The 16313-nt window shown below is 39.4% G+C and overlaps 1 protein-coding gene across 1 annotated transcript; it reads left to right on the plus strand.

Annotated features, from left to right (window-relative positions):
• Window positions 1-8617: 8617 nt before the first annotated feature.
• Window positions 8618-14812, plus strand: LOC122024268 (probable tRNA (guanine(26)-N(2))-dimethyltransferase 1). Its single transcript, XM_042582848.1, has 12 exons — window positions 8618-8918; window positions 10463-10807; window positions 10969-11056; window positions 11167-11288; window positions 12086-12225; window positions 12324-12396; window positions 12539-12627; window positions 12741-12846; window positions 12954-13166; window positions 13616-13810; window positions 13914-13988; window positions 14408-14812. The coding sequence occupies exons 1-12, from the start codon at window positions 8814-8816 to the stop codon at window positions 14675-14677; spliced, it is 1821 nt and encodes a 606-aa protein (XP_042438782.1). The 5' UTR covers window positions 8618-8813; the 3' UTR covers window positions 14678-14812.
• The last annotated feature ends 1501 nt before the right edge of the window (window positions 14813-16313 follow it).

Genomic DNA, 16313 nt, shown 5'->3' on the forward strand with positions numbered 1-16313 from the left:
ATGCAGGAAAAAGGAAAAAAAACACACGTAGCACTAAAAAAAACAGTAGCAAGGGGAGAAAAACTGCACAGGTGGAAAGCAATGCACAAATAACCGAAAATAGAAACTGGAGAAACTTTAGTTCTGAGATCTGATTTTGTTTCACAGCTTCGACCCCTTTAAATACAACTCAAGTGATAAGATTTAACCATAAGAATAGGATGACTCATACCACTAAAATAGGAAAGATTAATATCACAGAAAAAATAAATAAATCATGAACGAGAAACTTGCGAAAAGAGAAATAAAACGTGGCCATGTCCGAATTATTTTCCTACATTTACTCCCCCTAATTCTGACATGGCTCTAAATCACGAACGCCGAGTAGTTGTCGCATGACAGCTAACTTCACTCCTGGCAGTGCTTTAGTCAATACATCAGCTCGCTGTTCTTCAGTATTAATGAACTCAACCACAATCTGTCCATTCTCAACACATTCTCTGATAAAATGAAATCTTGTATCTATATGCTTGCTTTGACCATAGAATACTGGATTCTTCATGAGTGCTATAGCAGATTTGTTGTCAACAAACAACGTTACCGGCTTTGACTTTTCACCGGTTAATTCGCTAGTAAGACTCCTCAACCACAAAGCATGGCAGGTCGCAGTTGTGGCTGCCATGAATTCTGCCTCACAAGATGAAAGCGCCACTGTCTTCTGTTTCTGTGAATTCCAGGACACCAAACTTTCATTAAAATATAAAGTCATTCCACTTGTGATTTTCCTCCCATCGAGATCGTCGGTTAAATCACTGTCCGAGTAGCCGAATATACTAATTTCCTGGGGTCCCTTTATGTAAGTAAGTCCAAAATGGATTGTACCTTTCAAATACTTGAGAATCTGTTTGACCACTTTGTGATGCATGGTTGTAGGCCTTTCCATGTATCTGCTCGCCATCCCGACAGGATATGACAAGTCTGGTCGTGTGTGTAGCAAATATCTCAGGCAACCAATGACGCGTCTGTACTCTGTGGCATCAACTGGAGTCCCTTCCAAGTCTTTATGTAGTTGTGTCTTGGGTTCCATCGGATGTTTTGTGGCATTACAATCTGCCATCTTGAATTGAGACAGAATTTTCTTAGCATAAGTTGATTGTCTAAGTAAAATTCGGCTCTTCTGTTGTTCCACCTCAATCCCTAAGTAGTAGGAGAGAAGACCCAAATCACTCATCTCAAATTCTATCATCATTTGTTGCTTGAACTTGTTGATTCTTCCTGTGCTACTTCCTGTCACGATGAGGTCGTCGACATACACTCCAACAAGTACACTTGCTTCTCCTTCACCTCTTGTATATACTGCATGTTCTTGAATACATTTTTTGAAGCCGAGCTCTACCAGACTCCTGTTCAGCCGCATGTTCCAAGCTCGTGGAGCCTGCCGCAGTCCATAGAGGGCCTTGAATAACCTGTACACCTTATGTTTCTGATTTTGTACCTCAAACCCTTCCGGTTGAGAGACGTATATTTCTTCTTCTAACTCTCCGTTAAGGAATGCTGACTTCACATCTAGATGGTGTACCTCCCAGCTTCGATTCCCTGCAAGTGCAAGAATGACTCGAATAGTATCAAGTCTAGCGATCGGTGCAAATACCTCTTCAAAGTCGATGCCTTGTCTTTGTACATAGCTTTTAGCAACTAATCTTGCTTTATACTTAACAACTTTCCCAGCTGAATCTTTCTTCAGTTTGTACACCCACTTTAGGCCAATAGGTTTGTGGCCTAATGGGAGCTCAGTTAGGGTCCAGGTCTTGTTCATCTTAATAGTTTCCAGTTCTTCCTCCATTGCTTCGTACAAGCAAGCCTCGGTTGCAGCCTCTTGGTAACAGGTCGGCTCTTCAGACATCATCAGCATTTCCTCATTCTCTTCTTCATCAATACCAACTGTTAAGATCGATGGTCGCGGCTAGAGAGGGGGGGTGTGAATAGCCGTCCCAAAATCTTCGCGTTTCTTCCTACGATTAGGGTTAGCGCAGCGAAAATAAACAATAGAAACAACAACGGAGAATAGCAAACCTCAAACTCGTCGATGTAACGAGGTTCGGAGATGAAACTCCTACTCCTCGGCGTGTCCGTAAGGTGGACGAAGTCTATCAATCCGTCGGTGGATGAGTCCCCGGAGAACCGGCTAATAAATACTCCTTGTGGGTGGAGAAACCTCGCCACAATAGCTTGCAACAGCAATATGGAAATACAAAGAAGAGCAAAAACAAAATACACAATGAATGTACGAATACTCGCTTGCCTTCTCGTCGACTGAAGTCCCGGATGAAGCACCAACTTCACGGACGAATGCCAACAAGCAACTCAGTCAAAGAAGCTCACACGAAGCTTCGGAGCTCAGCAAAGCTCAAGAGCACAGCTTTCAGAAGAACAGCAGCTCGGTTCAGAGGAGGAAGAAGAAGGAAGAAGTAACCCCTCTGTAGAAGCCCTCAGCCTCTTTTATACCTGCATCCACCTGCGAAGAAGAAGTCAGAAGACAGCAGAAGACAGAAGACCGTTGTGAGCCAACGGATAGTTCTGGACCGATCAGGCTGAAGCCTGATCGGTCCAGGGCACCTCTGATCGGTCCTGGGACCGATCAGGCTAAGCCGTGGACCGATCAGGCTATGTCCTGATCGGTCCTCACAGAGAGTTGCCCAACTCTCTGTGCATATCCTGATCGGTCCCCTGGACCGATCAGGCTTCCTGCTGATCGGTCCCCAGACCGATCAGTAAGCTCACAGAGGCACACTGATCGCTTTCTGATCGGTCTGCAGACCGATCCAGGTCTTGGTTTTTGCCCAAACCAAGTCCAAACCAATATCCGGTCAACCTTGACCTCTTGGTACATCATGCTTAGCATCCGGTCACTCCCTTGACCTACTAAGACTCCCCACCAAGTGTCCGGTCAATCCCTTTGACCCACTTGGACTTTTCTCTTCGTGTCAAGTATCCGGTCACTCCCTTGACCTACTTGACCTTCTCAACACCAGATGTCTGATCACCCTTGATCCATCTGGATTTTTCCCTTGCCCGGCTTCACTCACCAGGACTTTCACCTCGCTTCACTCACTAGGGTTTTCACCTGGCTTCACTCACCAGGATTTCCAATCTGCCCGGCTTCACTCACCAGGACTTTCCCACTACCTGGCTTCACTCACCAGGACTTTCACCTAGCTTTACTCACTAGGGTTTTCACAACTGCCTGACTTCACTCACCAGGACTTTAACACTGCCTGGCTTCACTCACCAGGACTTTCCACATCCGGTCCAGAGAACGAGCTACCGAGCCCTCTCTGACCACAATTCGGAGAACGAGCTACCGAGCCCTCTCCGACTTCCATCCGGTCCAGAGAACGAGCTCCCGAGCCCTCTCTGACCACAGTCCGGAGAATGAGCTACCAAGCCCTCTCTGACTTCCCATGTGCCAAGCTTCCATACTTGGACTTCTCCGTACCAAGTCTCCATACTTAGACTTTTCCCGTGCCAAGCTCCCTGCTTGGACTTTTCACCATGCCAAACTCCCTGCTTGGACTTTTCCCATGCCAAGCTCCCTGCTTGGACTTTTCACCATGCCAAACTCCCTGCTTGGACTTTTCCCATGCCAAGCTCCCTGCTTGGACTTTTCCCGTGCCAAGCTCCCTGCTTGGACTTTTCTGAGTCAGGTCAACTCACCTCGGGTCAACCAGGTCAACCTTGACCACGGGTTGCACCCACAATCTCCCAAGCTTGTATCCTTGTAAAACATCAAGATACAACTTTTCTGTTCACATCAAACATTATCAAACATAACTCGTCAAACATTAAAACACAACTCGAGTCAAGTCAACTCGAGTCTGGTCAACCAGGTCAACCTTGACCTAAGGTTGCACCAACACCAACCACTTCCTCAGTGTTGGCATAGATATCGGCAATGGATCTAAACCGAACTGGTCCTTCATGAGAGTCAGGTGAGGTAGTTGTATGGGTGCTCGATGATGATGTAGATGGACTTGATGCTCTTGTCATGGGTACCACGGCTGTTGCTGGTGGTGCGACATCTTCTGTTCCTGCCTCAATGTCTGCTACAACAATCACCTCGTCGGTGTCGAGTGCATCCTCCACCATAAACTCCGGTAAGTTTTCTTCATGGTTAGCACCTGCAGTCCATGTCCCTTCACTATTTTCTTGAAATACTACATCTTTACTTACTTGTAGCTTGCCATGCCTTGAATCAAATAGACGATGAGCTTTGCAGGCTTCCTTGACACCCAAGTATATCATGGGTGAACTTCTGTCGTCAAGTTTCTTCAGGTGAGGGGTTGTATTTTTCACGTATGCAACACAACCGAACACTCTCAAGTGGGCGAGATGTGGCTTTCTCCCCATCCAGGCTTCAAATGGGGTATGATCTCCTAGCGCCTTAGTTGGGAGACGATTTAGCAGATAGACAACATGCCTAACTGCCTCTCCCTAGAACCTTGCCGGCATATGTGTACCCTTGAGGAGAGATCTTGCCATGGCCATCACAGTGCGATTACGACGCTCTACAACGCCATTCTGTTGGGGTGTGTAGGGAGCCGTAAGGTACCGCTCGATCCCTTCATTTTCACAGAATCGAGTGAACTCTGTGGATAGAAACTCACCGCCACAGTCTGTCCGAAGTGTTTTGATTTTGTACTCAGTAGTGTTCTCCGTCACGGACTTGAATTTCTTGAATGCTTGGAATACATCTTTCTTTGCTGCCAATACAAATACCCACATCCATCTTGTACAATCATCAACAATCAAAAAGAATATTTGTTACCAGCCAGTGTACTTGGTGAAATTGGCCTGCAAATATCAGCATGGAGAAGTTCCAATGGCTTTGGGGCAATGGAGGCACATCAACTGCCAATTTCTTCTCCCCTAACAGCTTTAAATCGTGAAAATTGACATGTCCGAGCCTTGTGTGCCATAACCAGGTTGGGTCTTCTAGGCTTGCTAGGAGACAGACTTGCTTACATGTCTTCAAGGTTACCTTGTACAAGCGATTTTATGTTCGCTTTACCCGCATCAAGAGCCTCCCGCTCCTATCAATCACCTTCATGATATCTTTCTCCATGTGCACTTCGTTCCCAGTTTTTGTCAATTGACCGAGACTTATGATATTACTACAAAGTTTCGGAATGTAGTATACCTTGTGGAGAGCCTTCCGATCGTCATTCTTGCATTCGAACACAACCGTCCCCTTGCCCATGATCTCAATGGTTGATCCATCGCCAAATCTCACCCTCCCGGTGATGGTTTCATCTAGTTCTTGAAACTTCTCGTGATGGCCAGTCATGTGGTTGCTGGCACCGTTGTCAAGGTACCAGACGTCTTTTATCTTCTTTCTTAACGCCGCGGTACATCTCCGGTAGCAACCTATTTTCACTGAGCAGAATGGTATCCTGCCGCTCACGCCTAGTGTCAGACTCCTCGTGGGACATGGCCATCATCAGTGCCCGCTCTTCATCGGTGGCACAAGTGGGGTGAGCCTCATCATCACGCCGCTTGTTGTAGCATTCGGACGCATAATACCCCATTTTCTCGCAATTGAAACATTTTATATGTCTCTTGTCTCGGGTGCCACTGTTGTTGTCGCTAGTCCCTCCTACACTGTCTTGGCGTTGCGTACCACGGCCACGACCGCGCCCTCGCCCACGTCCACGCCATTTGCCACGACTAGGGCTGCTGGACCCACTCCCCTTTCCTCCTGACGAAGTGTTCACGTTGCTCCCCTTCTGTCGCATTTGCCATTCGGCATGAGTTAATAGGAGCTCACCTTCAGTGTCGTTGGTGTTGCTGCGTAGTCGTAGCGTTCGTTCTTCGTACGCCTTCAGTCGCCCTATAGCCTCCTCAAATGGTATAGACTCAAGGTCGTAGAATTGCTCAATACCAGCAACAATAGGAAAGAATTTATCAGGGACAGAATCGAGCAATTTTTTTACCAACGAGGAATCTTCAAGCGTGGCACCAAGGGTGGAGAACTTGCTGCTTAGAGCGCTGAGTTTGCCAGCAAACTCATCAATCATTTCGGTCTCTTTCATCCGGAGAGCGTCAAACTCGCTCTTCAATGTTTGTACACGTGCCTTCTTCACCCGATCACTACCAAGGTACCTCATCTTGAGGCTGTCCCAGACTTCCTTCGCCGTCTTCTTTGTTACGATCTGGAGAAAGATGTCTTCGGGGACACACTGCAGGATGTATGCCCGTGCCTTTTTGTCTTTCTTTGCATCCACCTGGGCTCCTTCCGCTGGCTCCACCGCCTCCCAGACTCCCTGGGCATCAAGGATCGCCTCTGTCTTTATTGCCCACACAGTATAATTGTGAGGACTTAGCATCGGATAGGGAAATGACACTCCGCCGTTCTCCTTTACTGGGATGCTCGACATTTTATGGAATCGTAGATTCTTGGATGTCTTATACTACCAACGCTCTGATACCAAGTGTTGGCACAGAATCGATGAATAGCAAAGGATGCAGGAAAAAGGAAAAAAAACACACGTAGCACTAAAAAAAAATAGTAGCAAGGGGAGAAAAACTGCACAGGTGGAAAGCAATGCACAAATAACCGAAAATAGAAACTGGAGAAACTTTAGTTCTGAGATCTGATTTTGTTTCACAGCTTCGACCCCTTTAAATACAACTTAAGTGATAAGATTTAACCATAAGAATAGGATGACTCATACCACTAAAATAGGAAAGATTAATATCACAGAAAAAATAAATAAATCATGAACGAGAAACTTGCGGAAAGAGAAATAAAACGTGGCCATGCCATGTCCGAATTATTTTCCTACAATCCCTGATTCACAATTTCCTCCATTCTCATCTAAAATAGGGTCCGACGATATTATTCTTAATCAAGCACTAGAGATAAGCAACACATCAGATGAAGACCATAGTAAGCGAACAGTATGGACAGTAGCAGATGATAAACTCCTTGTAACGGCCTACATAATTATTAGCGAAAATTCAATAGTTGACAATGGCCAGAAGAGTGAGTCTTTTTAAAAACGAGTGGTGACATACTACTATACCAATCAAAATAAGAGAGCTAAAAAGAGAACTGCAGAGAAAGTAAAATCACATTGGGCTTTGCTAAAAAAAGATCATAAATAGATACAATGAAATCTACAATAGATGGTATAATGATCGACCAAGCAGATTAAGTGACGATGATTTAATTGCGCGAGCTCATGAAGAATACAAGAGTACTTTTAAAACTACTTTCCAATATAAACATGTGTGTAGAATCGTGAAAGATAGTCCGATGTATGCTCCTCAATCCTTATAGCGACAAGCTACAAAGAAAGTAACAACATCAGAATCATCAGGTGCACATACTGACTCTTCTAATTCTATCACAACTGTTGATATAGATGATAGAGAAATACGATCTCATCCAATGGGACAAAAGGCAGTAAAGAGGAAAGGTAAAGAAAGAGTAGACTTAATTGATGAATTGAATCAGGCTATGCAATAATCAATGACACATTTGAAAAAGTATAATAACAATAAGAAAGTGAATCAACTCATCTAAACACATCAACTCCTCGTAATGAACACACGAGGTATGACAGATGAACAACTTCAAAATCATCTAGTGATATGTGAATAACTGAAGAAAAAATTAAACATGTAGTTAATTTATATGGTTTATTTTATCCGCTCCATGTTTATTTTATTAATTATAGTTTATCGTTATGTGTTTTATTAATTTAATATGGTTTGTACCTCTGTATTTCAATTTCAAATTCATAAAATATTTGTATTAGTATGATGTAGTATTTTTTTTTAAATTTATATGTTTTCTATTGTATTTTTTTTAAAAAATTAAATGTAAGTTAATAAAATGATCATGGGTCCCATCAATATTTTGTAGGTGAGATATTTGATTATGAAATTAGGAATATTTGAGAGTAAATATTTGATTAGTAGAATCATAAATAGTTGATTGGTGAAATATTTTATTATAAAATTTAAAATATTTAAATAATAAAATATTTAAAGAATGAGGTAGAAATAGGGGCTGCAAATACTTGAAAGAAAGAAATATCTAATTATTATGAATGCTCTTAGGCAAAATACCTGCACACAATTCTAGAAGATGCTCCATCCAAAACAGCTCTCTCCTCGAACGGCTCTCTCCTCCAAATGTCTATATGTGGCGTGTCTGCACACAATTCCTGCTGAGTCTTCGTCATTTTTGTTTGTCTGAGGAGTTTAGTAGAATGGTCAATGCTAAATGTATTTAAAAGAAGTGCAATGATATTTTTAAGGAAAAAAATTTAAGAAAAAGTTCAAAATAGATACATAAAGTCATGGACTATTATTTCATTTTTTATGGACCCATCATTTTATAAATCTATCCTTGAATTTTTCCTTAAATTTTTTTTCTTGAACATATTATTTTTCTTAAAAGAAACACTAAAAAAATAATATATAATTTAGTATATTTCATAGGATAAAAACTAAGTAGCTGTTTTTTTGGGGCGGTTCTGACGGGCTTACGTCGGCCCACTAGAGTACCGATTATCAGTTGGGCCACGTTACCACGTTGGAACACCTGATGTCCAATGGCCAGCCAGGTACGACGGATTGACCCAGTAAAAGTAACGTCGGACAATTTTACAACGAACTTGTGGGACATGGAGGGCGTGGTGAGGAAGGAGATGCACTAGGGTTTTAGGACGGTTCGCTGCCTCTCCTTCGAATCTGCGTCACCGATTTTGTTTCTGTGGTCGCTGTTAGTTTTTCGGTTCGAATCCGGAAGGTTTTGAACTTCGGAGATGGGCGCCGTCGAGGACGAACTCGGGAACTACACGATCATCAAGGAAGGGGAGGCCGAGATCCTTATGCATTCCAGCAACACCGTCTTCTTCAACAAGGCTCAGGTGGCATCGTGTGATTGACTTGGATGCGTCCATGCGCAGTGTGAATTTATTATTTTTGGAATTTTGTGACAGTCAAATGGAAAAAAAAAAATCCTTTTTGTAAGATTTGGTTGCGTTTCTTCCCTTTTTTATTGTCTGGAACCATTTTTTTTTTATTTTTGCAAGAAAAGAACAACTATTTTTTTGCTTTCCTCTTCTTCATTATTACGCTTTGCTAAAACAGACTTGCTGTGTTCGTTAGTTGAGAGAGACCTCTCACTCTATACTATGCATCAACTTGATGAACTTTGACAACGAAACTTAATCATGATAGATTCTCTTAGTTATCTGATGCTTCATGGCGCCAATTACATAGATGGTAAAGACCTTGAAAAGTGTTGCTATTTCTCCTGGGTTTGAAATCTGCTTTCGTCAAAATGCTGTCTTGCTGCCAAAGATGTTCCAAAAAGAGAGATTTTTTTTTTTTTTTAAATTTTGATATTTGTAGTATAAGCAAAAAAAGGGTTGGCTTTAAGCATCTCACAAGTAGATTTGATTAGTCATAAGGACGTTCCATTTCTCAGCTTCTTGTGAGTAGATTATGCCCTACTTGTCACGCCCTGGGGTACAGTTCTCAGTACCAGTACCCCACTTGGTGATAGTATAATACAAAAAATCCTAAAAACCCTCTAAATAAAATAATCAGGAAACTTATATATATATATATATCATCTTTTTCCTAGACAACAAAATTATACAAGTAACACAGTACATGAAACAAAATATAAATATAATGAAATAAAATTAAATTAAAGCAAATCAGTAATTAGCGATCTCTGTGAGCGAGGCGAAGAAGAAGAGAAGAAAGGAGGAAGAAGGGCAGCAAGTTGCGGTGGAGAAGAGGAGAAAAGAGGAGGTATGGGGTGGTATGGTAGTGGCATGTGGTTGTCCTTTTCTCCTTTCTTATTTTTTTTTATTTTTATTATTTTATTTTTTCTTTTCCCATACTTGGCACTACTTCAGTATCACGGTACTCTATGATCTTCAGTATCTTTTCACATTCTTCATCAGTCGTTCTTGTATACTGAATTGAGATGATTTTATGTGTGAGCCTACTTGGTCACTTCTTCTGAGACATCTGATGTATAACTTTTTTATTTATTTCAAGCTTCCTTCATAAGCATAAATTGGTTGGTTAGTATCTCATATGCTTACAAATATTATTATAATTAACAATTATAGTTAATGAGACCTCGTCTCCATCGCTAGAGGCTATATTATGGCTCTTGCGCCAAGTGCTATGAACCTGGTGTGGTTGGTTTAGCTTGTTATGGTACTAGTGTTTGGTTCGTGTATTGCTTTTTAGAAGGCTTATATCCAGAAAGAGATTGACTTGTATTGAGCTTTATCTCAAGCTATTTTGATCATTTGTTAGCTTAAATTTTTTGTATAAGTTGTTGGCTAATATATTTCAAGCTTCCTATTTTTTTGTTTTCTCTAATGCCAAGTGATCTTGCTGCTGCAATTAATGTTACTCAAACTTGTTGCTTTAATACTTCAATTAGGTATACAACCGGGATATGTCCATTGCTGTTTTGAGGACATTTATAGATAAACGGAAGGAGCATGATGCATATTTAAGCAAAAAAGGAAAACCTCTAAACAAGAATCTTAATGGAGAACTTTCTGAATCTATTACCTTGGATGGGAGTTCAGGTGCCATAGAAGATGAAAAAATTAATGGAGCTACTGAAGAAAAAGTTAATGGAGGGATTGAGGTACAACAGAATCAGTATGATGGCATAGCAAAAGTTACTCAAGAGGGGGAAGAAAAAACTACTTCAGAAGAATGTATAAAAATTCCTTCTTTGAGAGGAAAACAAGAACCTAAGCCACCTATAGTACTTGAGGTGAGTCACATCTACTTCTTTAGCATGATTACTTCGCTGGATTTGTGTGTTTAAATTTTCATACCAATGAGTCTGGACTGTAATTTGGCATTATGTGATAAACACATGCATCTGTGGTTGTTCTATTAATAACTTATGTTTTTGTGTACATGAATTTATAGGCTTTGGCAGCTTCTGGATTAAGAGCTCTGCGATATTCCCGTGAAATAGAAGGGATTGGAAAAGTTATTGCTTTAGACAATGACAAAGGTTTCTTAATTAAAATTTGGATTGGATGCTATATATGCTATAGTTTTTATCTTGTTTGTATATTCAATTGTAGGTGTAATTTTTCTTCTTTTAATTTCTTTTTGGTGCAGCATCTATTGAGGCTTGCAATAGAAATATAAAATTTAATGGTTTTGTTGCTTGTTCAAAAGTAGACGCCTATCTTGCTGATGCTCGAGTTTATATGCTCACTCATCAGAATGAATTTGATGCGGTAAATGACTTTTTATTCAAATTCAGTTTCACTCCATTTTATTTTCTTTTTTTTTTCCATGTTTTTGTTAGTATTTGGCTATTTGCTCAATTTGTCACTTAGGTGAAGTAAAACCTAGTGATGGGGCGAGAAATAGTTAGTTGTAATAAAAGTAAATATATATTTTATTTAGCTGATAGTATAATGAAGGTAGCGTGCTCATGTCGTTTTGATCACATACTACTTTAAAATAGACACTTGTGATTCAAGGACTTTTTATTTTTTATTTATCTTTTCTGGGTGCTAGTAGATGCTCTACAGTGCTTGATTAAATTTCTGTTATCTCCTAAATTTTTCTCAATTTGGTCTGTCTTCAATCTGTCTGTTTTCCAATAGCTTAAAGGGAGGTGAAATCATAAAGGTTGTAGGATCTGGAATGAAAGATACAAAATATGCCGCTTATTTAAATTATTTCATGGTTACATCTAATCTCCAATTGTATTGTGGTACTCTTCCATGTTAACAGGCAAACTAGTTGTGTATCCTTTCTCCTTCAACAATTCTTTATATTTCATCGAAGTTTTGAGGACAAGTACTTGCATATAGGATTGCAGTTGCAGAAAGTTCTCTAAAATTTCTTTACATTTAGTCTAATATGGCCAATATCACTTATGAATACACCTGGACTGGACCAATATTATATAATAGACTTTTTATCAAATATGTTGCAAAGTACTGCTATTTTCTGTATCTTATTATGTGTATATATCTGTTGATGAATGGAAAGTTGAATATCTATGACATTAATTTTGCTGCAGGTAGATCTTGATCCTTATGGATCACCATCTGTGTTTCTGGACTCAGCTGTACAATCAGTTGCGGATGGAGGAATTCTGATGTGTACAGCTACTGATATGGCAGTTCTTTGTGGAAACAATGGGGAGGTTTGCCATTCAAAGTAAGGTTTGCAACATTGCTTTTGTACACACAAATCACACAAAAAGAAAAGGAAAAAGGCATTTTGGTATTAATATCAGAATTTTCTATCAAAAATAGGTATGGCTCCTATCCTGTGAAAGGGAAATATTGCCATGAAATGGCATTGAGGATCCTCCTTGCATGCATTGAGGTAATTTATACTATAATGATCTTTGGACCAATATACCTTCTGTTTTAAAATATATAAAGACAGCTGTAGCTCCACAATATTGATTAATAGAAGACATTTTGATAGCTTCTTTTAATTATCACATTACCATCTCCCAATGCAGAATCATGCAAATCGCTACAAGCGCTACATTGTCCCTATCCTCTCTGTCTATATGGATTTCTATGTCCGAGTTTTTGTTCGGATATACACGTAAGTGCATTCTGCCTTGTTGGTATTTGAGCATTGGAGGTAAATGTAAATTCAGGTGGTAGGTTACAACTGGAACCCTTTACATAGTTTTCTTTCTTCGATCTTCTATGCAGGTCAGCAAGTGCAATTAAAGAAACACCTCTCAAACTCTCCTATGTTTATCAGTGTGTTGGTTGTGATTCTTTCCATCTCCAAAGTCTTGGGAGGACTGTTTGTAAGGTAAGCTCTTACTCTGATCATTTTCCTTCTCATTGGATCTTTTGTAGTTTTCTGCTAGTCAAGCATCCTATGCCTCGTGTTGAATTTTTGTTTTGTTCTTTTGGAAGGATAATAGCGTCAAGTCTGCTCCTGGATATGGTCCCGTGGTTCCTCAGAAGTGCAGTGATTGTGGAAAGAGGTTTAACATGGGTGGTCCTATATGGTCTGCTCCAATTCATGACAAGCAATGGATAAATTCTATTTTAGCTAATGTTAAAGCTATGAAAGAAAGGTACCCCGCTTTTGAGAAAATTTCTGCCGTGCTGACTACTATCTCAGAGGTTAATCCCTTTTCTAGCTACTTTTGTTTACTATATTTGCATCTCAATTATCTGCTATCTTAGTCTTATTACCTGCCTAATCCATAATGTTTTAGTGAAATAACACCTCTTTATAGTTTCTCTTTTTCCTTGACGTTGATTCCATTTGAATGGAATGATCATTTGAATCTTGGTAGTATATACTACCTTTTTGTTATCCTTTTAGTTTTTTATGTGCACTATTTCAAAGTGTACTAGTAATTAAATGAACATATAATTCTAAACTAGATGTCTTTCCATCTTGATATTGGTTTTTATTTAAGTTGATTTCTTTTCCATCTGCCAAAGATTGTTTGCGCCAGTTCATGGATACTCTTTATGCATATCTCTTTGAACTGCTATTGAAATTCTAATTAGATTGTAAACCTTTCTTATAAATTGAAGCTTATGTTTATTTATAACACATGCAGGAACTAGATGACGTCCCTCTCTTTGTAAGTCTCCACAGTTTATGTTCGACACTCAAGTGCACCTCCCCATCTGCAGTTGTGTTCCGCTCCGCAGTCATCAATGCTGGGTTTCGGATATCGGGGAGTCATGTGGATCCTTTGGGGCTCAAAACCGATGCTCCAATGGATGTCATCTGGGACATCATGCGGTGTTGGGTAGTTTTTTAATCCTTCTTTTGAATTGCTTCTAGCTACGTTATGTTTTAACACACCTAATACATATTGGCTCATACTGTCTTCTTGCATGACATTTTCCCAGGTAAAGAATCATCCTGTGAAGGCACAACAAGACAATTCAGGAACAGCGATACTCGCCAAAGAACCAAAACTGCAAGTATGCCTCTCTCTCTCTCTCTGCTGTGGATCACTTCTGAACAAATATTAATGTACTTGATGTATTAGCCTTAAAGATTGAGATTCCTCGAGCAACATGCTAGTCTAGTTCCGCACAATAAGTTTAGGCCAACGAAATGTGTTTATTTAGTTATAGGCATCAACTACTACTCTTTGAGCCAACCATTTAGTCTAGCAAAGTTAATAGGTCCATTCTCATTCTCATCTGGATATATAAAATTTGTGATAATTGGTATTAGTGAACCTAATCCTAAGTATGGTTAGTTTGAGGAGAAAAAAAAAAATCATTGGGCCATCACATGTTTACTTCTTAGTCATGATTCTAGACTATAAGTTGGATATTGAGGCTTGACTAAAATTGTTGTTATTGTTAGATAAATGCTCCTCTTCGTATCGCAGGCAAATTTTGCCCGAGCAGCTGCTTCGCTCAGCAAAGCCAAAGTTAAAAAGGAGGCAAGGTACCTTCCTAACCCAGAGAGGCATTGGGGACCTAAAGTTAAGGCAGGGAGGCAAATTACAAGCAAGCACTCCTCTTTATTGGGTCCTGACATAGCGAGCAAGTCTCTTGGCAAGGAAGCTGAAACTGAAGCACACAAGGTAGAACAAGATGAACTAATTGTGCATTCAACACAAGAGACAGCGACAAAGCGACAAAAGACTGACTGCTGATTATTATTGTCTTCTTCGTCTACATTTTGTTCGAACCTACTTTTAGATATTCAACATGGTGTATTTCAGTTAATGTAAATATATAAGGTACATGGTGTATTTCAGTTAATGTAAATATATCAGGTAATTTTTTTATTAAATGTTCCAAAATGCATCTCAAGGTATGATTAATGCTAATATATATATATATATTTTAAAGTTCTCGGAAATGTTCATTTGGTTAGAGGATGATAATTTTGTTATAATAAGATTAGGAGTCAATTTTTGATGGACCATCTCTAATCGTTTAATGGTTGGTTATAAATTGACTTTATTTATATATCTTGAAGATGAACTTGAGAAGCATTTAGAGTCAGGGTAATCACTTTTAGTTATAAAAATATTATTTTTAAACGAGATTTATATGTTATTGTCAAATACCCGCTCTTTATATATAAATGATCACTATATATAAATGAGTGATCAGGTAATTTTTTTAGAATAACTAATAATTGTCATTTTATACTGTAAACTCTAAAATAAAATTGTTAAAATAAATACTCGAAGCAATTTATTATCTATTATTTTGGTAATATAGATATTTAATTTTTACCATCTGTTTAATTCTAACTCATTTGTGAGAAGTTTCTAATAAATTAGAAAGCACAAATAGATTTTAATAGATAGATTAACATTATAAAATTTTTAAACTCTTTTATTGTAATATGTGGGATGAAATTTAAACTCTCATTATTTAGAAAGTCTTACTCCACTTTTTACCATTGCATCATAGCTCTTAGACTAATTTTGATGTAGTTTATGCAAGAAGAATCAATTTTCCTTATGGGTTGGTACAGTTAATATGAGCATTTGTTTCAATAGGTCTTAGATTTAATGTTTAGAGGGTACCAAATATCTCATTGAGTATTTGATGTTTCTCATATAAAAGATAATCGGACTAGGATAAAATATCCTTATAATTTATAAGCCTGTATTTTATCAAAAAGCTGATGATACTAAATCACTGTGAAAGAAGAATCAATCTCTCATCTCCAGATCCAAATGATTGATTTGCAAGCTTGAAGATCTATCAAATTCAAGATCTACCAAATTCAAGCCCCTTGGAGTAGGTGTCACATCCAAGGAATTTTTAGGGCATGTCATGTGGCCTATCTAGTTGTAAATGGTTGCTTGTTGGACTCGTAGAACACCACCTTTTTATGATTAGGGTGACACTAGTTGGCCCTGACAAGGGCACCCCCCTCCATGTGATCTCTCCTTTATACCATGTGATCCCTCTACACCTTCCTTTCCTCAGCAGGTACCTTGCTCAGAAAGTAGCAACCTTTGACAATTTCATTGTGCAGCAAAGCAAGCAACTAAGAAACCTGCTATGAATATGAGCTGGAACACTGCAGAAGCTATTGTGAGTGAATTGCCTTCATAGATGAGATCAAGCAACAGTGCAATCTTGGATGATCTGGTAATTATTCGGCACAGAAATAAAGGCTTCTGCTGGATTAAATCATTGCTCGCCTGAATTGGCATGTGAATTCTGTCAGCAGATATCTGGTGAAAGGAACCTCCAGCCTGCCAGTTCTTTAGACAAAGCAAAGGTAGTTCAATACATAAAGTTTCTATTATACGATGTCTCAGA

This window comes from Zingiber officinale, chromosome 9B, assembly GCF_018446385.1.
Source record: "Zingiber officinale cultivar Zhangliang chromosome 9B, Zo_v1.1, whole genome shotgun sequence".
NCBI classification, from domain to species: Eukaryota; Viridiplantae; Streptophyta; class Magnoliopsida; order Zingiberales; family Zingiberaceae; genus Zingiber; species Zingiber officinale.

Bases quoted from the DNA above. Each gene is read 5' to 3' on its own strand.
- LOC122024268 (XM_042582848.1), top strand. From the start codon at position 8,814: ATGGGCGCCGTCGAGGACGAACTCGGGAACTACACGATCATCAAGGAA. The intron at 12,226-12,323 runs GTAAGGTTTGCA...TATCAAAAATAG, and splicing joins GGGGAGGTTTGCCATTCAAA to GTATGGCTCCTATCCTGTGA. The intron at 13,989-14,407 runs GTATGCCTCTCT...TTCGTATCGCAG, and splicing joins CCAAAGAACCAAAACTGCAA to GCAAATTTTGCCCGAGCAGC.